The sequence below is a fragment of the Myotis myotis genome, unplaced genomic scaffold, assembly GCF_014108235.1.
Source record: "Myotis myotis isolate mMyoMyo1 unplaced genomic scaffold, mMyoMyo1.p scaffold_m19_p_3, whole genome shotgun sequence".
Lineage (NCBI taxonomy): Eukaryota > Metazoa > Chordata > Mammalia > Chiroptera > Vespertilionidae > Myotis > Myotis myotis.
In genome coordinates, this window is record NW_023416335.1 from 146,364,428 (window position 1) to 146,391,242 (window position 26,815).

The 26,815-nt window shown below is 42.3% G+C and overlaps 1 protein-coding gene across 1 annotated transcript in view; it reads right to left on the minus strand.

The window, feature by feature from the left end:
* Nucleotides 1-257: 257 nt before the first annotated feature.
* Nucleotides 258-26,815, minus strand: part of MYRFL (myelin regulatory factor like) — a 116,336-nt gene continuing 89,778 nt past the window's right edge. The window contains exons 14-25 of the mRNA XM_036298975.1: nt 23,058-23,221; nt 22,393-22,453; nt 19,182-19,267; nt 16,353-16,427; nt 16,214-16,269; nt 15,913-16,092; nt 7,801-7,863; nt 7,138-7,225; nt 4,355-4,429; nt 1,613-1,733; nt 1,213-1,287; nt 258-1,113 (exon numbers count right to left, since the gene is read on the minus strand). Of these exons, the coding sequence (XP_036154868.1) occupies nt 1,027-1,113; nt 1,213-1,287; nt 1,613-1,733; nt 4,355-4,429; nt 7,138-7,225; nt 7,801-7,863; nt 15,913-16,092; nt 16,214-16,269; nt 16,353-16,427; nt 19,182-19,267; nt 22,393-22,453; nt 23,058-23,221 (1,131 nt within the window). The 3' untranslated portion in view covers nt 258-1,026. The remainder of the gene's footprint in view (nt 1,114-1,212; nt 1,288-1,612; nt 1,734-4,354; nt 4,430-7,137; nt 7,226-7,800; nt 7,864-15,912; nt 16,093-16,213; nt 16,270-16,352; nt 16,428-19,181; nt 19,268-22,392; nt 22,454-23,057; nt 23,222-26,815) is intronic.

The following is a 26,815-nucleotide window of genomic DNA, read 5'->3' on the forward strand; positions in this document are numbered from 1 at the left end:
CCAACCATAAAATTATTTTCATTTCTACTTCATAACTGTAATTGTGCTACTGTTATGAATCGTAATGTAAATATCTGATATGAAGGATGTATTTTCATTGTTACAAATTGAACATAATTAAAACATAGTGATTAATCACAAAAACAACATGTAATTATATATGTGTTTTCCAATGGTCTTAGGCGACCCCTGTGAAAGGGTCATTCGACCCCCAAAGGGGTCGCGAACCACAGGTTGAGAACCGCTGATCTAAGGAGACTTTAAAAACTTGTCACAAGCTGGTACTTCCCTCTTTATAGGAGGGAAGATCTCACTGCACAGAAAGTTTAGTGTCCATCAAACATTACAAAGTAGATGTGCAGCTTTTTCTCTTAAATTCATTTCTTTAGCGAGCCACTCTCTGTAGTGTAGTGTACATAGCGCATACACACTCACACACACACACACACACACACACACACTCTCACACACACACACACACTCACACACACTCACACACACACACTCTCTCACACACACACACAGTCACACACACACACTCACACACACACACACACACACACAGCAATGCTTTGCCTAAATACAAGCTCAGCAACAGACACCGCCCACCCCTCCTGCCAATACACTCCATAGCACACATTCTCACGGCTCTATGTTTAATGGGTCTAAGTTGACATGGCTTAATGGGCTTTTTTGTTTTTCTCCAAAGCAATGAAATACATTTAGACAAAGTAGAGCTAGACCTGCCTCTTTTGACCTCAGAGCTTCCTCAATACCAGAGGCAGCATTTTCAAGTCCAACAGTGCTGTTTTCTTTGTAGTCATGGCAAAATCAAGCACCACATTATCTCAAGTTTCAGCAAAGACTTTATCCTCCTCATTGATGTCTCAAAATCAAAGCCTGATCAAGTCCTTTGGCAAGAAATGTGGGTGTTCAACAAAAAGATGGAAGAAGTTGGATATACGAATATAAGTTTCTGTTAACCGTATTTTTCCTCGGTGAAGTCCCCAACCAAACTTGAATAAATTAGGCACAGTGTCGATAGAAGTAAAAGAAGTAATCTGTAAAGAATATTCCAGCAAAATACGGATCCGTTGAACAGTCAGCTAAATCCTGTCAGAACAGGAGAAAAAAGAGAATGATTAAATGTAAGAATTGATTGTAGTTAAATCTTTTTTTCTCACTGAAAAGAAAACTTAAAGAGTAGCTTACCGGTGCAGCCACACGGAAATGGTAGGCGCTATCAAAGAACGGAGCTACCGGGAGCCTCCAGATGTGCTGGTATCCCTAAATAATGAATGAAAGAGATCCATTTCATAACCACATTTTACACTTAATTGAGAAGAGTATGGGCTGAGAAAGCATTTCCTTGCCCACTGCAGGAGAGGTACCTGTGACAACAGCTTTTGATAAGGATTGTCAGAACTGCAGCTTCTGAAGGACACATGGAAGAGGCTGAGCAAAGCCCGGGAGCCAGGCTCAGCCAGCGAGGGGAGACCCTGGCATGGGGCTCAAGGCATCGCTCTCTTAGTTGGGAGCAGAGGCTCACCACAGTCCTACACACATGCCTCCCGGAACAGGGGCGTGATGCTGAGGAGCCAGAAAACATTACCTGTGTCATCTCCTGGGAGGCTTCTCCGTGGGTCTGCATCCCTTTGGCTTCCCTTTTCCTCTGGAAACATATATTTCCAAGTGTGAATCTGCACTGGAAGACTATCAGTGGCTCTGTCGTGCTTCAAAGGACAAAGGAAATAAGGGCAAATGGAAAAGCAGTTATCATCTCCTACCAGGCGACACTTTAATAAGAAGAGGGAGCAGTGCTCGCTTCGGCAGAACATAGACTAAAATTGGAACAATACAGAGCAGATTACTCCTAAGAAAAAGAAGAAGGAGAAAGAGAAGGAGAAACATAATGGGAATATGACGTGGAAATCCATTCAAAGCTCAAAATAAGCATTTTATTACCCAAAGCTCACTGATGCCAGTGTGCTAGCTCACATCTCATTATTACAGAAGGAAACCCAATCTCAGGTGACTACTGCTTTGGACTGAATGTTTGTGTTCTCCCAAATCCAGATACTGAAATCCTAACCTCCAGTGTGATGGTGTTAGGAGGTAGAGCCTTTGGTGATGAGGTCAGAGGGGGAGTGAAATTAGTGCCCTTATAAAAAAAGACCCCAGAGAGCGCTTGCATTCCTTCTGCCATGTGCAGACGCCACGAGCCCACCATTAATAACCAGGCAGCAGGCCCTCACTAGATACCGAATCTGCCGGGCCTTGATGTTGAACTGCCCAACCTTCAGGACAGAGAAAAACAATTGTTTATTGTTTAGGCCACCCAGTCTATGTTATTTTTGTCATAGTAGCCCAAACAGACTAAGACAACTACTGAAATAGTATTTGACAGTCTCTGAAACCCCTGATTTAAAAATTACACCAACGTTAGACTTTCTTCTCTCCATAGATTTTAAAATAAGTTTGAGCTATAGTACTTCTCTTTTCACTGAAACTAATTTGCAACTCTCTGAAATTTCCAGGATTTCAGTCTGCAAAAGCCTGATCTGGGTAGATTTTGTTTGTAGCAGCAAGGCTAACAAACACAGGTAGGGGTGTAGGGGTGAGACCCACTGGAAATGAACGGCCTTTAAACCTGTCATAGTGGAGGAATGGCTCTTCCCTGGAGGCTAACCCGTTAATCATCACCAAGCCGATGAGATTCACCTGTGTGGGGGAACAATCTTTTTGCACAGACAACCTATAATCTCAGTTGAGTATCTGGGTTATTTTAAAATCACCCATATTAGAAAAATGGCCAATTTAGTGGCTCAAGATAGACTGCTGCCACTTCAGGGGATATACCATTTAAGCTCATTTCCCTCCATGAAGCTAGGAATGACTAAGGAAACGCCATATCGGGTTACTCAGGGAGTGCTGGAGAATAGTAGTGCATTTAACTCATAAGAATAGTACATTTAGCTTTTGCTCTGCCTTGAATTATCGTGGGTTCTGGGCCATGAAATATTAGCTGCTTGAAACAGACCTTTCCAAGGCAAGTGGTTGGGGTGAGCGTCATTAGCTCATTGTAGAAGCAGAGTTGATGAGAGGAGGCATATGAAGCCCAAGTGACCAGAGGAAAAGACAGACTTGGGGGTGGATGATGGAGGAGGAACAACAGAACTGGGGAAGCAGAGGGAGAGAGGGGAGGAGAGAGGAAGGGAAAGAGAGAGCAAAGGAAGGGGAGGAGAGAGGAAATGTGGCGGAAGGAGAAACTAAAGTCAAGAGATATAAAATGAAAACCATCTATCTTCGTGGTAAGAGGTCGCTCATTGCATACTTTCTGAGTGAAGTGGGTAAAAAGTCTTAAAGTACCATAATTAATTAAAATTGATAAGCATAGTTTTGTGATTTTGGAGGAAAGGTAGTCATAATAAAAGCTACCATGTATTGAGTGCCTATGATGTGCCAGGAGGGGCAATATTCTTACATATCTCATCTCTTTGGGAAGGCAAGAAAGTATGGTTTTAAAAATGGGCTGATTTTGAAGCCCAGCTCCAGCTCTTAGGAGCTCTGAGTTTCATGTTTGGTTTTCTGACCTCTCAAAACCTGTGTTCCCATCTGAAAAACAGAAACTAGAAAAAACAATACCAACCTTGGAGGGCTATTGTGAGGATTATATGACCCAATACTAAAGCGTAGAGTGTCTGGTTTATAGTCTGTGCTCAGCAAATGGTAGTTATTAATCTCACTATTATTAACAGTGATTCCCACAGCAGCTCTCCTCGTTATGGTATAATGTCAAACTTGTTTTATAGATTAATAAACAGTAGCTCGGAGAGGAAAGTGGCTCCTCCAAGATTACAGAAGTAGTAAGTGACAGAAACAAATCTGAGCCCTGGTCTGCCTGATTCCAAACTCTCACTCCTTTTTTAACTCCTCTGGGGAAAGGAGGTGGTATCTGCACTAGTACTGCTACCAGGAGCTCACACAAATGTGCAGCCCCCCAGCCAGGGCCCTGCTATTGCTCCTGTTTCCACCCCGATTCAGAGGGGCACAGTCAGGGGCCGTCTGCAGCTTGTGAGCCAGCATCAAACCTAAGGTCACTTCCACTTTGCCGGTATGAGTGTACAGCCTAGAGCCTTTCCAGCCCCGTGGAGGGAGAGAGCCTGGAAGATCTTGGCCTTCATTTTGAAAACCCCTTTCCCAAACTGGTCCACCTCTCAACCCAACTGTCATTGGCCAACAGGGACTGATACGTTTCTACCTCCTGACTTACTCATCAAATTGTAAAGTAAATTCAGGCTGGCTACTCAAATGATAATAAAACTAGAACTTGTTTTTACAGTTACGCACTTACTTGATTTCCAGAGAGAATTTGACATTGGTGGGTGTGTGCTTGTTAACAGGAATATTGTAATTGTAATTTCCAGACCTAGTTATAAAAAAAAAATCAAATCACAAATCAAAATATGCAGGAAATGATGCAAAAGGCTTTTTGCTGCTCATTATATACTATGTAAAGTAAAGCATTCTATAATAAATATATAAAATCAAATTTAACATGGCATAGCTTTATGTTTTTCAGAGACATACCTGTCAAGTTGCAAAGTGATTTCTTTCAGGTCTTAACATATAAAATGTACCACAAAATGTGTAGCTTGTTAAAACACACAGACAAAGTGATGGAAAGTCAAATCCCAGGCCAAATGCACAAAGCTAAACACACAGGAAATGACTTCAGTTCCCCTAAGAGATACAGATTTCAGAAAACAAATGAGGCAAAGACCTCAAACTAACAACCCCTCTGGAAGGAGGATTGGACATAATAAACACCAGGTTTTCTACCGTAAATCACTCCCTTTGAGGAAACATTAGCAGGAAATATTATGCACTTTCAGAACTTGAACCAACGAAAATTATTATAGTCCTAATTACCACTTAGTAATGGAGATACTTGCAAGACAGAAATGCTTATACAGTGTCCTCCCTCCTCCCCTGTGAGAGAGAAAGTGGGGGTAAAGAGGGAGTTCCTTTGATTTCATATTGTAATGAAAACTCCAGCAAAAAGGCATATCAGATCTAAGTTCTCATGACCTGGCCATCTTTTATATCATATATAGAAACAATTAAAAATCAGATAAATAGCCAGTGGTTTTATTTTTTATTTTTTTAAATAATTTTTATTTCTAGAAGTATTACAAAGAGTATTACATATGTCTCCCTTTTCCCCCCCTTGACACTCCCCCGGCCCCCACCCCCCAATGTCTTGTGTCCACTGGTTATTCCTATATGCATGCATATAAGTCCTTCAGTTGATCCCTTAAAACACCTCCCCCCCCAAACCCTCCTCAGGTTTCCCACTGTAGTTTGACAGTCTGTTCAATGCTGCTCTGCCTCTGCATCTACCCCTGTTAATCAGTCTATACTGGTCCCCATTATCTGTCCCAACCTCACTGGAGCCGTCCCAACCTCACCGGGGTCATCTCGGCCTCACCGGGGCTGTTTCAACCTCACCGGGTCCGTCCTGACCTCACCGGGGCCGTCTCGACCTCACCGGGGCTGTCTCAACCTCCCCGGGGCCATTCCGACTTCACTGGGGCCGTTTCAACCTCATCAGGCCGTTTCAACCTCACTGGGGCCGTCCCGACCTCACCAAGGCCGTTTTGACCTCCCCGGGGCCATCCTGACCTCACCGGGGCCATTTCAACTAGCTAGTGGATTTAGATTCTCTATACTGATTACTAAAATAAGTTGTTAAAAATGAGAATGCAACAAATGAAGGAAATAGATCTGCATTGGATCAGGAGAGCTTTGTTCCACTGGAGGAAGCTTAGATGAATGGAATTCATTCCCTACCCCATGACTCCCAAGATGTGCATACTTCTTGTCAACCCTACTCAGTGGATGAGAAAGGGATATGTAGGGAGAATAAAACTCTTGTCAAAGTTCTAGAATTTAAACCTGAATCATCTTACTCTTCTTCATTATGTCACCCTACCACATTCATTAATGTCTGTCTTCGGCTTTTTCAAGTTTACTGAACCTCAGGTTCCTTAACAACAAAATGCAAATAAGTAACACCAACCTTCAAGGATTTCCTGAGAACTCAATGAGATGAAACATGTAGAGGTCATAAACAAGGCATAAAGCACCATGAAGTTTATTTTTAAAACTCAGGACCATCAACTTGCAGCCTAAGTTATATCAGGTTGAAAAGGAATAAGGCTGAGAATTCAAAAAAAAATTGTGACTCTAGTTTAAAAATATAGAGCCTTGCCTTCAAGCTGGCAGGCACCTGGTAAATATTCATCAAAGAAAAAAAAAAGAACTCCCATTCTTTTTTTTCCCAATAGGTTGTGCCTTTTTTTTTCCCCAATAGGTTTTTATTGATTTCTAAGAGGAAGGACAAGAGAAATAGACACATCAATGATGAGAGAGAGTCATTGATTGGCTGCATGTGCCCTGACTGGGAATCAAACCGTGACCTTCTGGTTCATAGGTCAACATTCAACCACTGAGCCATTGTGACCGGGCAAAAGTCTCATTCTTAATGCTATAACTTGTGTATGGTGCTTGCTGAAGCCACTTGCTCTCCATGCTTCTGGACCCAGCATTAGCACTACACAGATATACAGCATTCACTAGAGGTGGATGCTGCTGATACCTTTTCAATACCTGAATTTTTCCCCCCTCCTCGCTGAAAAAGCTAAGATAAGCTATATTTTTTTCCAGCAATTAAAATAATGATATCATTTGTTACTTAAATATACAAATTTCAGCTCACTCATAAATTGAAGCCATTGGTAACAATGTCTTTCTTGTCTATAAAATTAACTAGCCCCTCTGCATCTCTAGTGTGTTCCCGCAGAGAGTCAGCCACAGGGCTTCCACTAAGCTTTTTGCTTTGGTCATACCCATTAAAACCAGGACACGGGGTCATTGGAGCCGTGGTTTATTGACATTTGCTAATACCAACCGTTTTATGATTCCCCGTTCCACCGTGTAACAAATGTGTTTTCACTTAAGGGGCAATGTAAGCACACATTGATTTTACCATGTGGCTTTAGCTTTTATTCAAAACACCAGGAGACTGGAGTAAATTCCAGAAACAACTGGGGTGTAATGGGGAGGCTTACCCACCCGCACTGGAGGCTTCTACTGCAATACCGGCGATCTATTGTTTGCTGGATTTCCATAATCTGAATAGAACTGATGGTTGTATCAATCCCTGGGTTGAGAAGAAATAGAGAAAAGAAGGTAAACTCTTCTGCAGAGGAAAGGAGTTCTGTGCTTCAGCCCCGTGTCCACATTTCAGAATGCAAAGCAAGCGTTCCCGGGATCAATGGATTTTGCTTGTATTCAGATAGAAGAAGAAGGAGGAGAAGGAAAGGGAGAAGGCGTTTTTGTTGTTGTTATAGTACATTTTAAGAAAACTAAAAACCCTCAGCTTCCAATAGACAGCCTCATCCTATCCAAAAGCATTTCCGGACCCTGGAAGCCCTAATAAATTGAAATTTATTGAAAATGCTTTTTAAAAACAGAAAACTAAAAGAGAGTGATAAAAAATAGAAGATGGCAGGAAGTCCAAATAAATTATTAAAATCCATGGAGATCAACCACACCTGCCTAGTAATGAGCCACCATTTCTAATGCTCCCTTAATGGTTAGGCTGGCTGCCATTATCCAAGTGTAATGCGATGGGTGTTTATGGCAGGGTGCAGTCTTTGTCCTGTTCCTCACTCTAGTAACTACAGCTTGTAGTCCCTCTGCCTGGCCCCGAAAGTCACTTAAATTTAAACTTACAGTCACTTCCCCAGTCGGGACTGGTTAGCACATCCCCTGCCAGGAATGATGCACTTCTGTCTTCTGAAAAGGAAAAATGTCTGTCAGTCTTTTTCTTTTTAAAAATTTTTAAAATTGATTTTTAGAAAGAGAAGAAGGTGGAGAGAGGGAAACATCAGTTTGATCGGCTGCCCCCTACCAAGGACTGAGTCCACAAGCCAGGCATGTGCCCTGACCAGGAATCAAACCGGCAACCTTTTGGTGCACAGGACAATAGCCAACCAACTGAGTCACACCAATCAGGGCAAGATGAGAAAAAATCCAGTGTGTGATACAGTTTGTCTCTGTCAATTGAATGTTTCCCCACCCTTTCTCTCTCCCATCTTTCAACCCATCACATCCCTATCACATTTCTTACAGTAGATTCTCACTGTTCTTCAAGAATTTACCTGCTTTGAGCTAAACTGTGTACCTAATATTCTCATGTGGGAAATCCTAACCCCACTAGTACCTCAGAATGTGACTGTATTTGTAGGTAGGGCCTTTAACGATGTGATTAAGTTAAAATGAGGCTGTGAGTGAGACCTAATACAAATTGAGATTAGGCCAAAGAGTGTGCATAGAGGAAAGACTTTGTAAGGGCGTGAGAGGAAGCGGCCCTCTGTGAGCCAAGAGAGGGGCCGCCAGGAGAAACCAGGCCTGTTAACACCTTGATCTTGAACTGTTAGCCTCTACAACTCTGAGAAACTATACTACTGCTGTTTAAGTCGCTTGGTCATGACAGTCCTAGCAGACTAAGACACCACCCCAGATTAGATCACTGAAGCTCATAGCTCCCTCCTTTCTAATGCCATCGCATTTGTTACTGAGTCTTCTATGTGGTGATCAATCAGTGGTATATCTGTCACTATACCAAAGGGCATGTTATCGCTATTATTATTTAAATTTTCATGTATTTTTGTCCTTTCTCCACTACTCCACAGTAGGGAACCTCTGTTAACATTCTTTTTTGTTGTTGTTAACCCTCATCCAAAGACATTTTTCCATTGATTTTTAGAGAGAGTGGAAGGGATGGGGAGAGATAGAGAAATATTGACGTTGACACATTGAATTGGTTGTTTCTCGCCCCCACCTGACCAGGGTCAGGGATGGAGCCTGCAACTGAGGTACGTGCCCTTGACTAGAATCAAACCTGGGGCCCTTCAGTCCATGGGCCAATGCTCTAACGACTTAGCAGACTGGCTAGCGCTACATTATTTGAGTCCTCTATATCTCCTGCATAACATGATCCACACAGGAATAAATTGAGCTGAAAGTAAGGACTGAGTTGTGGCCAACTGAGGAGTGGAACCAGATCCTGGTGTGGAGCCAGAAGTTGCCTGTGAAAAAGGAAGCTGAAGAAGTGGTTAGGATCCATCAGAGCCAAAAAGGCCTTTCAAGTGCAATTTTGAAAAGGTAACCATTCAGATGGTTGTTGTTAAGACTATGAGGGAAAATATAATTTTTAAAGTGAGTAGTGAAAACAATCATTTAATGGGTTGTTAAATACATAAACCTAACAAAAGAATTCAAAAAATTTTGCAGCATGCATTTTTTAAAATTTGAAGATTGTTTCCAAGTCTCTGGCTCACAGAGGGTCGCTTTTATTGCATTCCTTCATTTGTATTAAACAACATAATTTCATATTTTTCAAAAAATTTCTGGACAAAACACAAAGACATTGACCTCATTTAACAAGAGATACAAGTTCATAAATTATATGCTGCTTTCATGGGCAGAAAAAAAAAGGGATTGTGTAAAACAAGTTTCTGTGTGGAATTTCAGGATAAAAAGCAAAAGTGACTGTGGGCAATTCTTGGGGGCAATCACGCCTAAGTCCCTCCGTCCTGATCAGTGCTTCCCACACTAGGCGTGCGGGCAGCTTTACATGTCGTTCACCTAACTGTGAGCTTCTGGAAGACTACATCTTGCTCGCTGTTGTATCCCACCTAAGGCAAGACCAGGCTCAACTGCAGGAGCTCAGTAAATATTTGTGGAAGGATGAAGGAAGAGAGGTGGGGAAGAGATGAAAGAAGGTCAAATACCCTCTAGAAAAATGTGTCCTCTTACACACTCAAAGGGGAGAACCCAGGGGATGGTGTAGAGCAGTGGTTCTCAACCTGTGGGTCGTAACCCCTTTGGGGGTCAAACGACCCTTTCACAGGGGTCGCCTAAGACCATCGGAAAACACATATATAATTACATATTGTTTTTTGTGTTTAATCACTATGCTTTAATTATGTTCAGTTTGTAACAATGAAATTGGGAGTCACCACAACATGAGGAACTGTATTAAAGGGTCGCGGCATTAGGAAGGTTGAGAACCACTGGTGTAGAGGGATAGAGGGATGCTGGAAGTGGACGTGGGATGTTGATCCCCTTCATTTTATTAGCAATAGGAGTGAGACAGAACTTAAAGGCAAGGCAAGTACCCTTAGCATCCGCCCCAACATGATGCTTTCCATGAAGAAGAAATGATCTTGACATATGAGGATTTTCTAGAAAACTGAATATCTACTTCCCTTCAGATATAAATATATGTGCTATCTAAAAAGGGCTCCAGACTGCTTGGATTCCAGCTATTCCAATAATAATTTTCAAGCACATGTCTCCTGCTATAAGTTTTACTTGCAATGGCTTCCACAGAAGGCTGTGAATTTACAAGGCAAATGAGGCATACAGAGGAGGGAAGACCAGAATTCTCCTTCCCTCTGTTCTCTTCCCCTACCTTTTGTTCCACTTTCCTGCTGAATTTGCAGGAAAGAGGCTCATTATAAATTCTATAAATAGAGCTACAGAGTTGCTGCACTTCCACCTGAGGAGTTTTCAGGGTCCTGAAGACTAGAACCCAATGATAGGATTTACTATCTGATAACAGTATCCTTCTTTCACAGTAATAAAAGGGTGAAGGTGAGGAGAGATCATCCTGCAGATTTAGAATTACAAAAATGGCTTTTGAAAAGCAGGATTGGAAATAACAAATTTTAAATCTCCTGAAAACACCTCCAATTTGTCACTTCTCTGAGGCAAAATTATTCAATTCTGAAAGGCTGGTTATTGAAAAACCATAAATTTTCCTGTTGTCATGCAGGAGTGGCTCTCACTTTACAAATGCCTTCCAGCAATATTCACTTTAAACTTAATATACATTCCCAGTGGTTGTCATTGTAACGTTGAGGATATATTTCATAGTTGGTGGGTAAGATCTCTCAATAAGCTAAATTAGAAACTTCTGGAGAGGAGAGGTTTCCCGAAGCATATCCTGCTGTGGTAGAATGTGCGTATTGCACTACATGTACAACTGGGCTGATGGCTGAGCTCCAATGCAGCATCTTGGATAGCTCTTCCTTTCCCGATTGAACCAGACGCAGGCCAAGAAAAAGTCAATGAGCCCAACCAATCAATGACTGCGTCCTTTAACACAGAGAACCATTTTCTTTGGGCAATTTGCTCTTCTTAGAGTTCTGGTCTCCAAAACAAATAAGTATGAATTCCAGATGCCTTTTTGCCTTGTGAGCTATAAAAAATGTACTTACCAAATCTCTATAAATCTGTAGAACTCCATAGATTCGCCCCTCTCCCCCCCCAGTCCCTGCCACAGGCTCTTTGCTTTTTTAACATCCAACTTTGCTATCTACTTAAATCTTTATTGGTCCCACAGAATAAAATCTGGGCCATTATATTTGTGGTGGACGGTTAGACGAACATGAGAAAGCAAGGGCCACAGGCCAGGTACAGAAGGTCACCAGGTTGGAAAGCCCCGGGTGAAACAGAGGCCTCACCCCGGGGTGACCTTTCCTACCTTAGTGTATCTCTGGCCATGCTGTTTGGACCAGCCACTGACCTTTCCTCCTTGGCATGTTGCTAGTCATGCAGGTTAGATCCCTTCCTTAGAAGGGAAACCAACGAGGGGGCTGGAGAATAGCCCTTAGGCATTAAGCTCCCAGGACAAGGAGCCTCTGACCCACATCAAATCCACCTAAACCTCAGTTGTGTTTCAGCTCCAGGCCCAGAAAAACAGCAGAGGCTGACATCAGGACCAGCTGCATTGACCAATGACCCGCCCCCTAGCCCCCCCCCCTCCCTCCACCCTGACCAATCAGTGGAGACCATAAGCCTGAAAGGATACACCTGGAAAGCTGATGAATAATATTCTGTTGAGATTCTTCCCTGGGACTTCCCCTAAAATCCCCTCCCTAAAAGCCCTTAGGACTATGGACCCAGTGTGCTCTTTCTCCCTTTCCCCTTCCCCTCCCCCTCTTCTGTCCCCCAGGCATGTTTTCCTTGCCTCTTTCCTTCTCCTAAGCTCCAAGGGCCCTTCTTTTTTTCTGTAACTTGTTTTCCGAACCCATTTATTCGATGGCTCACTTTTTCTGCCTCTGTGACTTTCTCCATAAACTTTCTCTTATGGTTTAAGTCTTGGCTCTGAATTCTTTCCTAGCCAGAACCCAAGTACTGAGGTTGCTGAGTCAAGGTCCTGTCTGACTCCACCAGTGTAACCCCTGTTGCTGTTCTTGCCACTGCTAACAATATGCAGTTGGTTCCTCAGAGTAAAAGTTCAAAACACCCACTTCCCACTTCCTGAGGAGTCTTACCCAAACCTTTTATTAAATGGGGGGAAAGGGGGTAACCTTTCTGAAAGACGTGGACACAATCAACTTAGGCTCAAACGAAGAACCATGGCTCGGGTTCAGCACAGCATAAAAACGCTGGTTTTTGTTCACTTCTTTACTAGTAGTTTTACTTTTCAGGGAGGAAGCTCGTGAATGTGTTCTAGGAGCTTGGTAAACTGCTAGATATTAATCTTCTTCCTGCTGAACATTTCCCCAAGTTTTTTTTAACCTTTAAATTTCTTTCTTAAATTTATTTCTTAATTTTTAAGTGGTCTTCAATGCTTCAGGAACATCTGGTTAAAATGAATATTTGCCTCTCCTTTTCCTCTTTTGGATTTAGAAACCCCAGTGTTATATGGTTGCCTGAACAGAGAGAAAGCATGGATCAGCAGCAGAAGGGAGGTGCCTTTTCTCAGACCCCCAGAAATATCCCATACCACACACATCTCAATGGCTAAAGGCAAACTGGGGGTGTTGGGAGGGTGGGGGGGTGGGGGGTGGGGAGGGTTGCTGAAAGGGCTTTCTAGAGCCACAGAGTGAACACTTTCTGCATCTTCTAGAGTTGATCCCAGCTATGTGCACACACTGTGCTCAAATAAATAGAGGCAGAACGGGAAGGAACCCAAGACAGGGGACCCAGATTCCCATTCTAACTTGATGGTAACTAACTGCAGAAGCTCAAGCAAGGCCCTCCTGGGCCCCTGTTTCATCAGCTATAAAATGAATAGGTTGGTGTAAGTCAGAGGTTCTCCTGGCCTGGGGACTTTTGGAAATTCGGGTGATTTTATATCGGGTGATATCTGTGCACTTGAAAAGTAACATCTCTGCCATAGATTGGTACTATTTTTCAAATGTCACTGTTAGATTAACAAAAAAATAAATTTGATTAACAACTTTTCCCTGTGTAGCAGGGACCCTGGTAAAACAGAACTCAACTTTCATTTTTCGCTAGAGAAGCTGATGGTTGTGCCTAAGAGGGCACAGCCAGGCTCCTTAGAGTAGCTCTTCTTTAGGAGTCTCTTCACTGTCTCCCATAGTGAAGGAAATGTGAGATGAGCAGACATTCTCTGTCCCAGAGAAGAGCGTAAAAACCTTTAGAAGAGCTGGATGCTACAGCAGTGAATTTGTTCATAACGGTCAAGAAACCTTGACAATGAAAGTTGAATCAGTCCATGACCTCTTCCTGTCTAAATCCATTATCAGTACGTCTCTCACAGGTGAGATGGTCTCTTCTGAGGACTGCTCTCAGAAATGGGGCACCAAGTGTCCCCAAGGTGGACTCCAAGGTAAGGAAAGGGTTCAGCAGCCGCAGCATGTGCTTCCACAATGGATGAAGGCTTCTTCAGGGGCGGGGAGGTGACAGCAATAGATCTTTGCGTATTTAAAACTATTGGGAATATGACGGAAACAAATCCCTTTCTTCAAATTGAACCTTTATCCTCACCCTATAATAATGCATGTTTCCAAGTTCAATCAGAAGCTGCTTTCATGAGAAAAATAGTGCAAGCATTACCTCCTATAGGTGTGGGGGAAATTCTCTGTGCATAAACTTCCTCAATGGGGATAATAACGATGCCTATCTTTTAGGCTTGTGAGGATTAAATGATGCACTTATATTGACCACTTATGACAATGTCTTATGTATAGTAATACTTCACTATGTGAAAATGATGATGATCTGTAAATCTTATTCAAGACTAAGATATGAAATAATATCAAAAGGGGAAAAAAGTACATTGCCACCCCAAAAACTTCAACCACTGACCATATTCTATGTGTCAGCTAGTAGGGCTGCTCAAAAATTTTTGAGTTCATCTTCTTCCAAATGTATGTTAGGTATGTACTTTCCCTGACTGTTTTGAAGTCAGTCATGACCAATATCTCCTTTTGTTACCACAGTACTCTAATAAACTACATTAATACATATTTATTGCTATTATTAGCATCATCATTATAATTTTAGACACTTAATATGTGTGTATAAAAGATTTCTAAAAACAACAATAAATTAGCATTGATTTGGATGTATTGTATTTGATCTTACAGAGATAAGTACACTTTTAGTCCTTGTTCAAGTTTCCATATTTTTTAACATAAAATTCTGTTACTTAAAAAGCATCTGTGTGCGTGTGTGTGTGTGTGTGTGTGTGTGTGTGTGTATGTGTCTAAGAGGAAAAAGATGCTCTGAAAGTGGAATGCCAGTCTTGTGTTTTTTTCACTAACTTAAGGATTCCATTGAACTCAGAGTTTCTAAAGCCTTTTACATTTGCTCTGCTTGGTTTGGGCAGAGAGCCCAGACACTACATCATTTTTAAAATTTTAAGTGAGCCAAAAAGTTTTAAGTGACCCATCCATTGTAATTGCTTCAGTTGTGCAACTATTACTATCTTTGTTGTCAACAGACAAATGAGACCCTTTCCCTTGGATCAACCAAAATTTCATTCCTGGGCAGGGAGTTCAATACATTCACCCACTGCTTAGCAACAGGGGTATGTTCTGAGAGATGCATCTTTAGGTGGCTTCGTTATGTGAGCATCACAGCGTGCACTTGCACAAACCAGATGGTACAGCCTCCTACACACCTAGGCTATCTGGCAGCGCCTATCGCCCCGAGGCCACAAGCCTGTACAGCGTGTGACTGTACAAAACAACATGAGATTAGATCCAGCACAAGAGAAAATGATGCAATCAAGTGATGTATGAGGCTGCTGCCTGCGTAACATGGCATACTGTTTTACAGAAAACATTTTTTTCTAAGTAGGAAGAGTACACTCTAAAAGAATGGTAAAAAGTGTAGCATAGTAAATACACAAACCAGGAGTACAGTCATTTAACATCATATCAAGCATTACATGCTGTACATAATTGTGTGCGCTATACTTTTATATGGCGGGCAGGCAGTAGGTTTGTTTACACCAGCATGACCACAAACACGTGAGCAATGAGTTGCCCTATAACATTATCACATCACTAGGCAATAGGAATTTTTCAGCTCCATGATAATCTTATGGGACCCCCATTGCATATGTGGTCACTGGTTGACTAGAACGCTGTTAGGCAGTGCATGACGTTATTATAAATGACTGCAAGTTCATTTCTTTGTGTTTTTAAAGATCTCACCACCCCAAATGGAAGAGTAGAACAATTATCTGGAACTATGAAGAGACTATTTGTGTAAATATTGAAAAGGAGATGGGAGTGGGGGGGGGGGGGGAAGCCCTGAGGTTCAAAGCTCTAGATCAGTGGTTCTCAACCTCTGGCCCTTTAAGTAGAGTTCCTCATGTTGTGACCCAACCATAAAATTATTTTCGTTGCTACTTCATAACTGTAATGTTGCTACTGTTATGAATCGTAGTGTAAATATCTGATATGCGGATGGTCTTAGGCGACCTCTGTGAAAGGGTCGTTTGACCGCCAAAGGGGTCGCGACCCACAGGTTGAGAACCGCTGCTCTAGATGTTTCTCTTTGAACATCCTTTACCTGCCCATGACCTCTGATGAGGTTCCATTTCCTTGGACGGTCTTCGCACAGGACTGGAGAGGACGCTTCTTGTTCCCCAGATGGGGCAGCAGTAAATATCCTGACACGGCAGGATCTCACAGAAAGTGATTTCTGGTATTTGGAACGAGGATTGTGTGGTTGCCAGAGACGTGTTAGGTGCTGCACGGCATTGGGCAGAGGGGAGAGGAGCGACAAGGTTAACCTGACAGGCTAGTTCTTCTGTTGACAATTCCCAGGAAGCACAGGTTGGGTTTGAGGGTGAGGAATGTGAAGATCTTACCTGAGGAGGAAGAGGCTGCGGGTGGCAGGGCCGGCTCCTGAGAGCTTGTGATATTGCTGGAAAAGGATAATGAAACGGTTCATGAAAGGGGCCTTCAAGGGCTCTTCTCCCCAAAGGAAAACAAGACTGGAACTCTCACCTCGCAGGGAGATTTGGGGCACGTCGGTCTTGATCTTTTAAGCTAAGTATGTAAAGGGAGACTATCGTCAAGGCACTGTTTAAAAAATAATAAAGAAAGTATTATGTGGCAGATTTGATTCCAGATATATCTCACCCAACCAGCTGACCAGAGACGTTCTCTCACAGGCCACGCAGGTGGGAGGGGTGGAGGAGGGCGGCCCTGGTTGACAGCGCGCCATGGAAGCCGGCAGTTCTGCTTCTCTGCCCTGGTGACAAAAGCCCAGGTCGTCCTGGAGCTCAGAGGCACCTAGGATAGTCCACGCTGACGGGTTTTTCCACAGGGCAGACCCCTGGCCCTGGCAAGCAGTCTCAGGAGCATCTGTCACTGGTGGAAGATTACAAGAGGAAGCGTGTAAAGGGCTGCAGGCAGGAAAAAACCAGGGCAAAGTTCACATCCACCGGTGGAGGGTGTCCACACTGTAGTGTGTGGTGGTGGTGCGTGGGTGTGTGGGGGGATGGGGTGGGGGGTTGAAGGGGGCACAGGTTTAGTCAGTTGTGGATGCCAAACCCTTTGGCCAGTGCTGACACCTTCCAGCTGCCTGTCTTTTCAGAGCACAATACACCAAATTGGACAGAGGAAGGAAAGACATGCAATAAAGCACCCATTTCCACACTCCACGGCTTCAAAATAATGAGTATGGTGATCAGAGCTGATACAGCCAAATGGGAGCTTTCCTTAAAGGTTCTGAGCTTAGGGGAGCTATCATTCCCAACAATGCTCACACATCCAAACACTGAGCATTCTCCTCTTCGGGGGAGTCTAGAACTCTCTTATGAAAGTCTGCTTGGTGACCTCACAATCCCACTGGGCTGGTCCGACACAGGGTGACGAAACTTGATCTCCTGCCAGTTCAACTTCACACCTGATTCTGCAGACTCAACTCATTATTTTGTTCCCCATCAAAGGTGGTGGATTTCCACCATTAAATATATACAAAGCATGTGCCACATGTCTGCATGCCACTCATGAAGAAAGAACTCCCAGCGCAGTCTCAGCGGCAGCTGGTCACAGCCCAGCGGGCACGGCCCTGCCTGGGAAAGTGGTGCTGAGCCCACTGATGCCTCAGGCATTGGTTGTGCCCCTCCGGCGACTGCCTGCTGTGGTCCCATCTCCCTTACTTTGTTCTCCCTACAGCCCTCCTTTCCTATCTGCCTGTGACTAATCCTAACGATTCTTTCTGATTTCCCTGACATCTGCTTCAATGCACGATCCAGAGAACTGCTAGAATCTTAGAGTAACATGGTCATCTGCTCCTTTCTTTGGGGGCAAACTCTGGTTTTGACCCTTCTCAGTTAGTCCACGGGTCAGAAATAGGATAACAAGCCTAATTCCACCCATTTGCCATCTTGGCGGTCAGCAATATTGGAATTCATAAGCTCTAATGAGCATGTTTCAAAAGCAGCCTCTTTATGTCAGAGTTAGAGCTCCTGCAGCCTTTCCTTGGGTTTTCACGGGAATATGTGAATCTAGAGCAGGGGCCCTCAAACTTTTTAAACAGGGGGCCAGTTCACTGTCCCTCAGACCGTTGGAGGGCCGGACTATAGTTTTAAAAAAAACTATGAACAAATTCCTATGCACACAGTGGCGGCAAAAACACCCGGTGGGGCGGATAAATGTTTTCGGCGGGCCACGTGTGGCCCACGGGCTGTAGTTTGAGGACCCCTGATCTGGAGAATGCTGAGTGTGTCTGAGGTGGTGCTCACACTCTCCTGAGCCAGGAATCTCAGCAGAAGACAAGCACACTTAGGAGAGTGAGAAAAGGGGAATGGCTTCTAATGGGAATTCTCCGTCAAATATAATGGGGATGCTCCCACGGTGGGCAGGAGCAAGGGAGAAGTTAAAATGGAAAGGGGAGACAAGCAGACGGAGACCCCACTGTCTTCCATAGCAGGAAGCTGCTTTAGGCAAAAGGAGTGGAAGTACCCTGGCTCCATCCCCTACTTTCCCTCTGAGAATGACTGCTTCCCCTGAAATGAGCCCAGCAGCCGGTCCTTCCCCACGCTAACAAAGCATTTTTCAAGGGATAGATAAATGCCCCTTTCACCATGTGAATAGTCAGACTAAGAACAAGAAGCAAGATGGAGGACAGAGGCAAGATGACCAGGGCTCAGAGTCTGAGGGGCATCACAGCAGCAGTGGGAACCTGGAGACCAGAGGCCAGAAGGCTCCTGCATCCGGGTAGGGCGACTCCACCTCCCTGCAGAGGAGGGATGGCAGACAACAGGGACCCAGAGCTTGCATAGCAAAGACTTTGGTCCTAACTGTATTCGTTTGCTTTAACTACTAGTTAATTTGGCTACAACTTCGTCATATTGTACATCTTCGGGTAACCTCACGGCCCCTTTGGTGTGACATCTCCACTGAAGAATCTAGAAGAATCCTAATAAGGATGACTGTCCAGGGGAGAATTGGTTGTACCTGATAACTTACTCACTGTCTTCTCCCACGTAGGCCAAAGAATTTGAGAAAATTCTTTGAAAAATTAAAATACACACACACACACACACACACGTGAAAGGCACAGTAACCTGTTACAAAACATCAGTTGACTGACAAAAAAATCACCCTTCATCGTACATTCAAGTGCAGAAATTCTGTGCTGCTTTTCTTCCAAGCATGAGTTTATAAAGGGCTCCCTCACCTCTAAGCTGAATCAAAGGTCAAAGCCCAGTTTAAAGGGCTCCTTGTCTTCAAAGTAAGTAAAAGGTCAGGCCGCCATGCACATGTGAGAAAAGGAAGATGGGAAGAACGGGAGCTCCCATAGCATAACATTGACGTTTTTCTTACCAAAATGTCATCACAGCAATGAGCGTTATAACCAAGGTCTGGAAAACCCAGTTAGGACACCACTGTTTTTTTCCTGAAAAATAAACCTATAAAAAGATTCAGTAATGAGCAATGATAAAGCGGTAACACAAACAGCGGAAAGGACACCTGAAGACTCACTCCCAGTGGGGACTCTTCGCTGCTCGCTTGGGATGGTAAGTGTGCTCCCTTCATCCTACATCTCCCTCCGCCTCAGCCTCCCTGAAAACAAAGCTCTCTCAAAAGCCACTTCAATTCCCTCCTTTCCCTTGATACTCCAGGCTCCAGTGAACTCTCTTTTCCCTGATGTCCTACAGATGATCATCTGTGCCATTCATTTAGTGCTTATTCTTGAAGTTTGATGAGAGAAGAGGGCCTACAACACAAGATACTGTGAGAAGCCAAATGTCCACTTCTCTTAATAGGATACTTTTCAAAATCAAAAGGCTTTTAAGACATGATAGAATAAATCCCAGTGGAAGAATGTTAGGCATCATGACAAACCATGGAAAAGATTTTCGTGTCTTCTCAAATCTTACACATCTGTATCTAATTTCGCCACCGATTTTTTAAGGACAGTCTGGGCCTGTGTCTTATTTATCCATTCAACAAATATTCATAAAGTACTAATATGTACAACATGACAAGGGACATGAAAATGAATAAATTACAGTCTCTAGGAAGTGAGTGAGACAAACCTTTAGGACTGACACATATTGATATGGAACTTGCATATGGGGAATGGACCAACAGCTGCAGGCTAGACAGCTGTGCAACTGCTGGAAAATCTGGCCAAATAGATAGGAGAGGTTTGCTGCCCCCTTAAATAAGGTGCTTCTTAAATATGAGTTTTCCTGCTAATGCAATAGGGAGTATTATGCTTTCTTCCTCTTGGGGGTTACAGGGTAGAATTATGCTTTTGACCGGAAGGAAATTAAATGATGATGGTAGTTAAGAAATTGCTTAAAATGGGTCTTTGTTTAAATTCCTTGAGTACTAATAATGGTGAACACATCTACAGCCCTTATTAAGTGTCATAAACTCTTCTGAACATCCTATTTTTAATCTTCATAATAATCCTCAACCATCTTCTGAGACAGGAACTGTTACCCCCATTTTAAAGATGAGGATAATAAGGCCCAGGAAGGCTAGGTTCTTCACCCAAGATCATACAACTGGTAAGTCACAAAGCCAGGATACGAACCAAAAACATTTGGCTTTACAATCTGTGCTCTTAACCACAATGCTATGCTGCCTCCTTACGTAAAAGGAGGAAATACCCTACAACTTAGATATTAATTGTAATGATGTAAAAGGTCCGCATGGCTTACCAAATGAACTCCTTAACCTGGTGATCCAGAAACTGAGCCTAACATATATTTTCAGCCTTATCTTCTACTCTCCTCCCTAACCAACTCCCACTTAATCCTTCAATGAGGCCAGTGCCAGCTCCCAGACCTTTGCTCATAACATTCCATCTGAAACCTCCCTACAGCTCCTGTTAGTCTGGCCAACACTCGCTCTTCCTTGAAGACCCGGCTCCCATAATACTCCTGCAGCACTCTGAGCTCCTGCAATATTTATCAGATTCAGAAACAACTGTTCTTTGCCTTTACTTCTGGTCTTCCCTGGCTACCTTGAAATTCTTTAGTTGAAGAGGTCACATCTCACCTTTATCTGCCTTCCTAGAACATTGACTTCAAGAGGTCTCCAAGTCGAATGGGTGCTCTTCAATGCCTATATCATTTCCTGACTCTGTGTTCACATCCCAACCCCCAACCCACCCACACATCCAAGACACTTAATGCTTTTAATTTAGACTATGAGACTTCAAGGAATATTTTCAGACTGAGCTCTCCATTCATGCATTCGTTTGCCAATATTATGTGCCAGACCCTGGGGCATAGAATGAAGAAGACAGACATGGGCCTGCTTTCATGGACCATACTAGTTTATCCTTGTTAATTTTCTGAGGTAACTGCAAAATAAAGAGATTCTTTGGGTGCAAGATGCAAGCTATTGAGGTTGCACATGACCAAATTGCACCTATTAGAGTCGCTATGGATGTAAATAATCTCCTGCCCATCCCATTGCAAACTAGTTAGTACACAGGGCACCTTCCCTACACAATATTTTTAATGTTTTGTGTTGATTAAGTACCTGCTATATGCTGGACATTGTGCTAAAGGCTTTAGCTCATTTAATCCTATCAACAATTTTTGTAAGGTGTCATACTATTATTATCTCTATTTTCTAATGCAATTAAGTAACTTGCCCAAGAAGACTTTTTCACATATGTATTTATCCATGTATTTACATTTATCGGTACATCAAGGAGCTTATCAGCAACATAATATTGTAATAGTTTTTAGTTAGAATATTAAACTTTTTTTTAGTCCTTTTAGAATAGTTCAACGTAGCATAACATGAGGAGTAGCGAGAAAACTAGTGCAATGGCCGTAACATCAGGTCATCTCTTACCAGGATGAGGTCATGAATCTCTTCCTCAGGGAAGGCCCAGCTTTGGAACACTGGTGGGTCAGAGGGGGCAAGCTGAGTCTCACAGCTATCTATGCACTGCAGCTAGAAAGGGAGTATTGCAGCTTCTCCCTCCCTGACACACCTTGTAACAGAGAGGGTGTCCTTTAAATTAATAAATGATTAACCTTCACTTTTTACTGTAAATGCTATCCTATTAGATGAAAGTTCTCTGTCCATTAATAAAGCCATCGCATTTTAACCTTTGCAAGCAAGTGAATACCTACTCTCTGTTTGCATATATAGTACAAAATATCAAAGGGAGAAGAGGGATTTGAAGATTAGCTGATATCCTTTGGGATCTTCTGAAGTCAAAGGTAAGGCCCTGTGTGGAGTGAAGCCACACTGACATCTGACAGCCCAGGACCATATGCATGTGGAGGCCAGCAATTGCACCTGATGGTGAAATAAAAACTGGTGGAATACTATTTCTGAACTGAACATGTTCTGTATTCATCTCTCTAAACCTCTCTAAAAAAAACAGATCATATCTATTAAACGGTTGGTTAGTATTTAAATACCTAAACGCATTAAGGATGCAAACTAGGGACTTCATTAACGAAGAAATGAAGAAAAAAATCTTGGTAAATTTCTGTAAAGACTTTTTTTCATAGAAAATATTATTTCTGTTAATTATACATGTAAGTTTATTTACCTTGTTGGTTTTTTTGGGAATGGTCCTTCTTGGAGGAGTACTAACAATTCTGCTAAATTTGCTTTAAAAAGAAAGAGAGAATTAATTACTATTCAAATGCCTCTCCAGCAGTTACATGACAAAGACCCAGGCTGTCGCTAACACAGCAGTATGACTTTTTTATTGTAATACAGTGGCAATTTAAAGAAGGAAAAGTCAAGGCAATTGAGAGTTCCTTTTGTGGAAAAGAACCTTAGTAAGCATAAATGAATGCATTAAATGTTGCATTATATTTCTCTCTTTTTTCCCCCAAAATTATGCCCCAGGAATTGTGCATTTACCTCCTTAAATAATAAAAATAATAAAAGTTGTTTTCCAGAGGACCAAACATGGTTTTCTAAATTTAGAAATAGCCACCTCGCCTAGTTAAAGGAGATGCGACCCTTTTACTAAAATGTAACACTTCTTGTAACATCTGCTCTTAAACAGATGGGTGATGTTTTGTCTAATCACTAAAGCTGCAACAGAAAAAAAAATAAGAAAATGATCATTTAAGGCAATTGTGTTCCAAAACATTCTAAGAGAAGAATAGGGACTTAGTGGTCAGAAACGAATGGCTGCTGCCTGACCTAGTAATGGAAAGACTCACTGCTTTCTCCAAATCCCTCTGGCAATCCTGGGCATACCTGGTGGAGCTTGCATCACTGGCTGAGGATTTCCAACTGCTGAGCCGCTTCAGCCTGGCCAGCTTCCGGTTCCATATTTCTAATTCCTCTATTCTTTCTTCAAGGTTGTTGGTTAGTTTGCAGAGCTGCTTCACTGCACCTACATTTTCCATAAAGATCTGGTCCTAAAAATAAAAATAATATGAAGTGCATAAATTTATAAATTCGAGACCATCAGAGAACTGTCCATAGCTCTTTCAAAGACATTCGAAGACACCGCTGAAAACGGTTATGCACGGCCTTGAATTCATTCAAGATAAATCTGTAGAGGTTTACCTCTTAAAGCAGTTTTGTTAAACTGCTGGCTGCGTAGTAAAAGTGCTTATGTTCAATTTGCAATAAAATGGAAATATGTCCTTGTAACCCAAGAGAGAGAATGGAGCTGGAGGACACTGTCAAGTTTGGACTCTGAAGAATTATTTCCAATGGTCATGTGCTATATTTAAGAGTCATGAGAAGAATGTTGATGTGTGTGTGTGTGTCACTAAATCATCCTAAGAAATGACTCCGGTGCTTCCGGGTAAAATGTGCATGGAATTGCTCAGGTGAAGGAGGAAGAATGAAGACCCTGGCTTTTCTCTGAGTTCTGCCACTCGCTGGTTGTGAGGCCCAGTAAAACACAACCTCTCTGAGCTTCAGTTTCTTCATCTGCAAAGGAGAGGAAAGCTCCTGAGGTGTTCATTTCTGCCCTAACATCCCATGAGCTATCTTGTATATTTCAGCCTAACTCCCAAACAGACTTTAAAACAACAGCAATACTTAACTCTTTCTGTTCAGAGAAAGTCACTGACAGGTCAGAAAGAGCAAGAAAGGGGAAATCAACCAAAGCCAGAGTAAGAAAGCCTTCCCCTCTCCCACCCAATGCACTTCAGTTGTCATAGGAACACGAGTGTCTATCTCTCAGCCATAACAACAACCCTGGAAAGCTCTCATAAACTCCCACCCTGATCCCATACCCCTCCTCCTTACCTCACAGCACTCTTTGGGGGCTCATAGTAGCTAGTCCTCTATTGTAATGAGCTAGAGGCCAAACGAAAAAGACTGTTTTGTGGTTTGGGGAATCAAACTGAAAGGTGTGTGCCTTTGAGATTCCCATCATGCAAAACAAAGTTTTAAGGGTTTCAAAGCTGTAAAGCAACCACTCAGAAAGGATTCAGAAGCTGAATATAATGAATTTAAGGCTTAGTTCATGCAGTTTAAAGACACGCACACTGCTACAGAACAGACTGGTAAAGGTAAGTGGATAGTCAGTTTTAGAACACTCTACTATTGAACTATGACGGTATATAAATCACTTAATTCTAGCATAAAGGTTAAAGAATGAAAGTATTAAAAATAACTACAGCTACAATAATTTGCTAATGGTACACACATTAAAAGAGGTAAATTAGCCCTGGCCGGTTTGGTTCAGTGGATAGAGCGCCAGCCTGCGGACTCAAGGGTCCCAGGTTCGATTCCGGTCAAGGGCATGTACCTTAGTTGCGGGCACATCCCCAGTAGGGAGTGTGCAGGAGGCAGCTGGTTGATGTTTCTCTCTCATCGATGTTTCTGACTCTCTATCCCTCTCCCTTCCTCTCTGTAAGGAATCAATAAATATTTTTTTAAAAAGAGGTAAATTATAACATCAAAAACATAAAATGTGGAAGGGGAGTAAAGGGGTAGTTTTTGTATGCGATCGAAGTTAAGTTACTATCTGCCAAAAATAGGCTATCATATCTATAAGGTATGTCATGTAAGCCTGATGGTGACCACAAAATAAAAACTTACAAAAGATACAAAAAAGATAAAGAGAATCAAAGCATTTCACTACAGAAAATCATCAATTCACCCAGGAAGACAGTAAAAGAGGAAGAAAGGAACAAGGGAAAAACAGCCAGAAAACAATGTGATGGTGTTAGTAAGTCCTTACCTAGTAATAATTGTCTTAAACAAAAATGGATTAAATTCTCCAATCAAAAGGCAGAGAGTGTCTGAATGGGTTAACAACAACAACAAAACACAGAACCCAACTATATGCTGCCTACAAGAGGCTCCTGGCAGCTTTAAGGACACACATAGGCTCAAAGTGGAAGGATGGAAAAGGAGACTAATGGAAACCAAAAGGGAGCAGGCATGGCTATAACTATATCAGATAAAATAGAATTTAACTAAAAAACAACAAGAGACAAAGAAGGTCATCATATAATGAGAAAGGAGTCGATTCATCAAGAGGGTATTACAGTGGTAAATATATATACAGTATGCACTCAAACCCAGTTTGAGATGAGTAAGTTCTGGGGATCTAATAATGTGCAGCATGGTGACTACAATAGTGAACAGCACTGTATTATATACTTGATCATTGCTAGGAGAGTTATAGGGGAGCAGGACTTTGCCACCCCAAAATATGTCTCATTGGCATAAAGGTTATTTTGGCTAATTATTTTTTTTAAAGAAACAAAAGACTTAGGAAGAGCTTTCTACCTCCCCCTTCACTGTCTAAAACAATTTAAATAGAGGTCCTGTTTCAGGAAGCTATCACCCTAGATTACTCTGAAGAATATGATGCCGGTGTGGTGACTAGAGGGCAGGGGTGGGGACATGAACTCAGCAATCCTGCCTGTTCAAAGTCCTCTCTGTGTCTCATTGTCTCTGCTTGGGATAGCAAACATTTGTTTATCAAACATTTGTTTCTTCACCATGTAAACTGCCTTCCTCCCCTTGGAAGTCTCAGACTCCCAACCCCTTCCCCTGAGCTCTGGATGGCATATAAGCCTCAATTGCCAGATTGCCTCTGGGCCCTCATTTTCTTATGGAGCCCCAATATGTACAAAATTCCACTTGGGGTTTCCTTGGTTATCTGTCCCATGTCAATTTAATTCTTAAACCAGACATAAGAATCTATAAGGATGGAGGAGAAACTTTTTCTTTCCAACAGAGTAAATCTTAAATGTTCTCACCATACACACCAGAAAGGTCATTATGTGAGGGCATGCATATGTAACTTGCTGTAGTAATAATTTTGCAATATATGTGTGTGTATCAAGTAATCATGTCATGCCAATTATTTCTCAATTCAGTTGTGAGGGAGGATACTTAAAAAAAATAAGATTGGACATGAATTGATAACTGTGAAATGAGTGACGTATACTAGTATACATGGGTTTCATCAATATTCTCTCTTTTGTATATGCTTGAAATTTTTCATTAAAAATGTTAAAAATAAATAAATCACAAAACATGAACCAACCAAAAAAAAAAAAATCTCCAGACAAAAGCTCTTCTAAAAGTTCTAACTCTGGTATAGATGTTCTTTTACTTCTAAATTTGTTTTAATAAGTATAAGGCAAAAATTGTGAAGATAAGAATAACATTCTATAGTTATAAATCATAGTAAATGTCATGTCACTATTTCCTATGTTCACATTGCAGAAAGCTTTGTGCTATAATGATAACTATCTTATTTAGTGGATCAGATGGTCAGTTGATGTCCACCCTCAAATCCAAATCAGGTTCCCAGCCATGGGGTCTGATTCCCTCCCCCCAAATTCCCATCCCCCCATGCCTCCCACCCCCGTGCTCCCCACAGGCGGTCCATCGGGCAGTGCTGTCAGCTCAACAGCCTAAATCTTCTGAATCTACCCACTTCACTGCATCCTCACTGGCACTACCATACCACATATATAATGTGTCCCCCCCAAAATGTATACACACACTTTGAATATTTATAGACAGGGTTT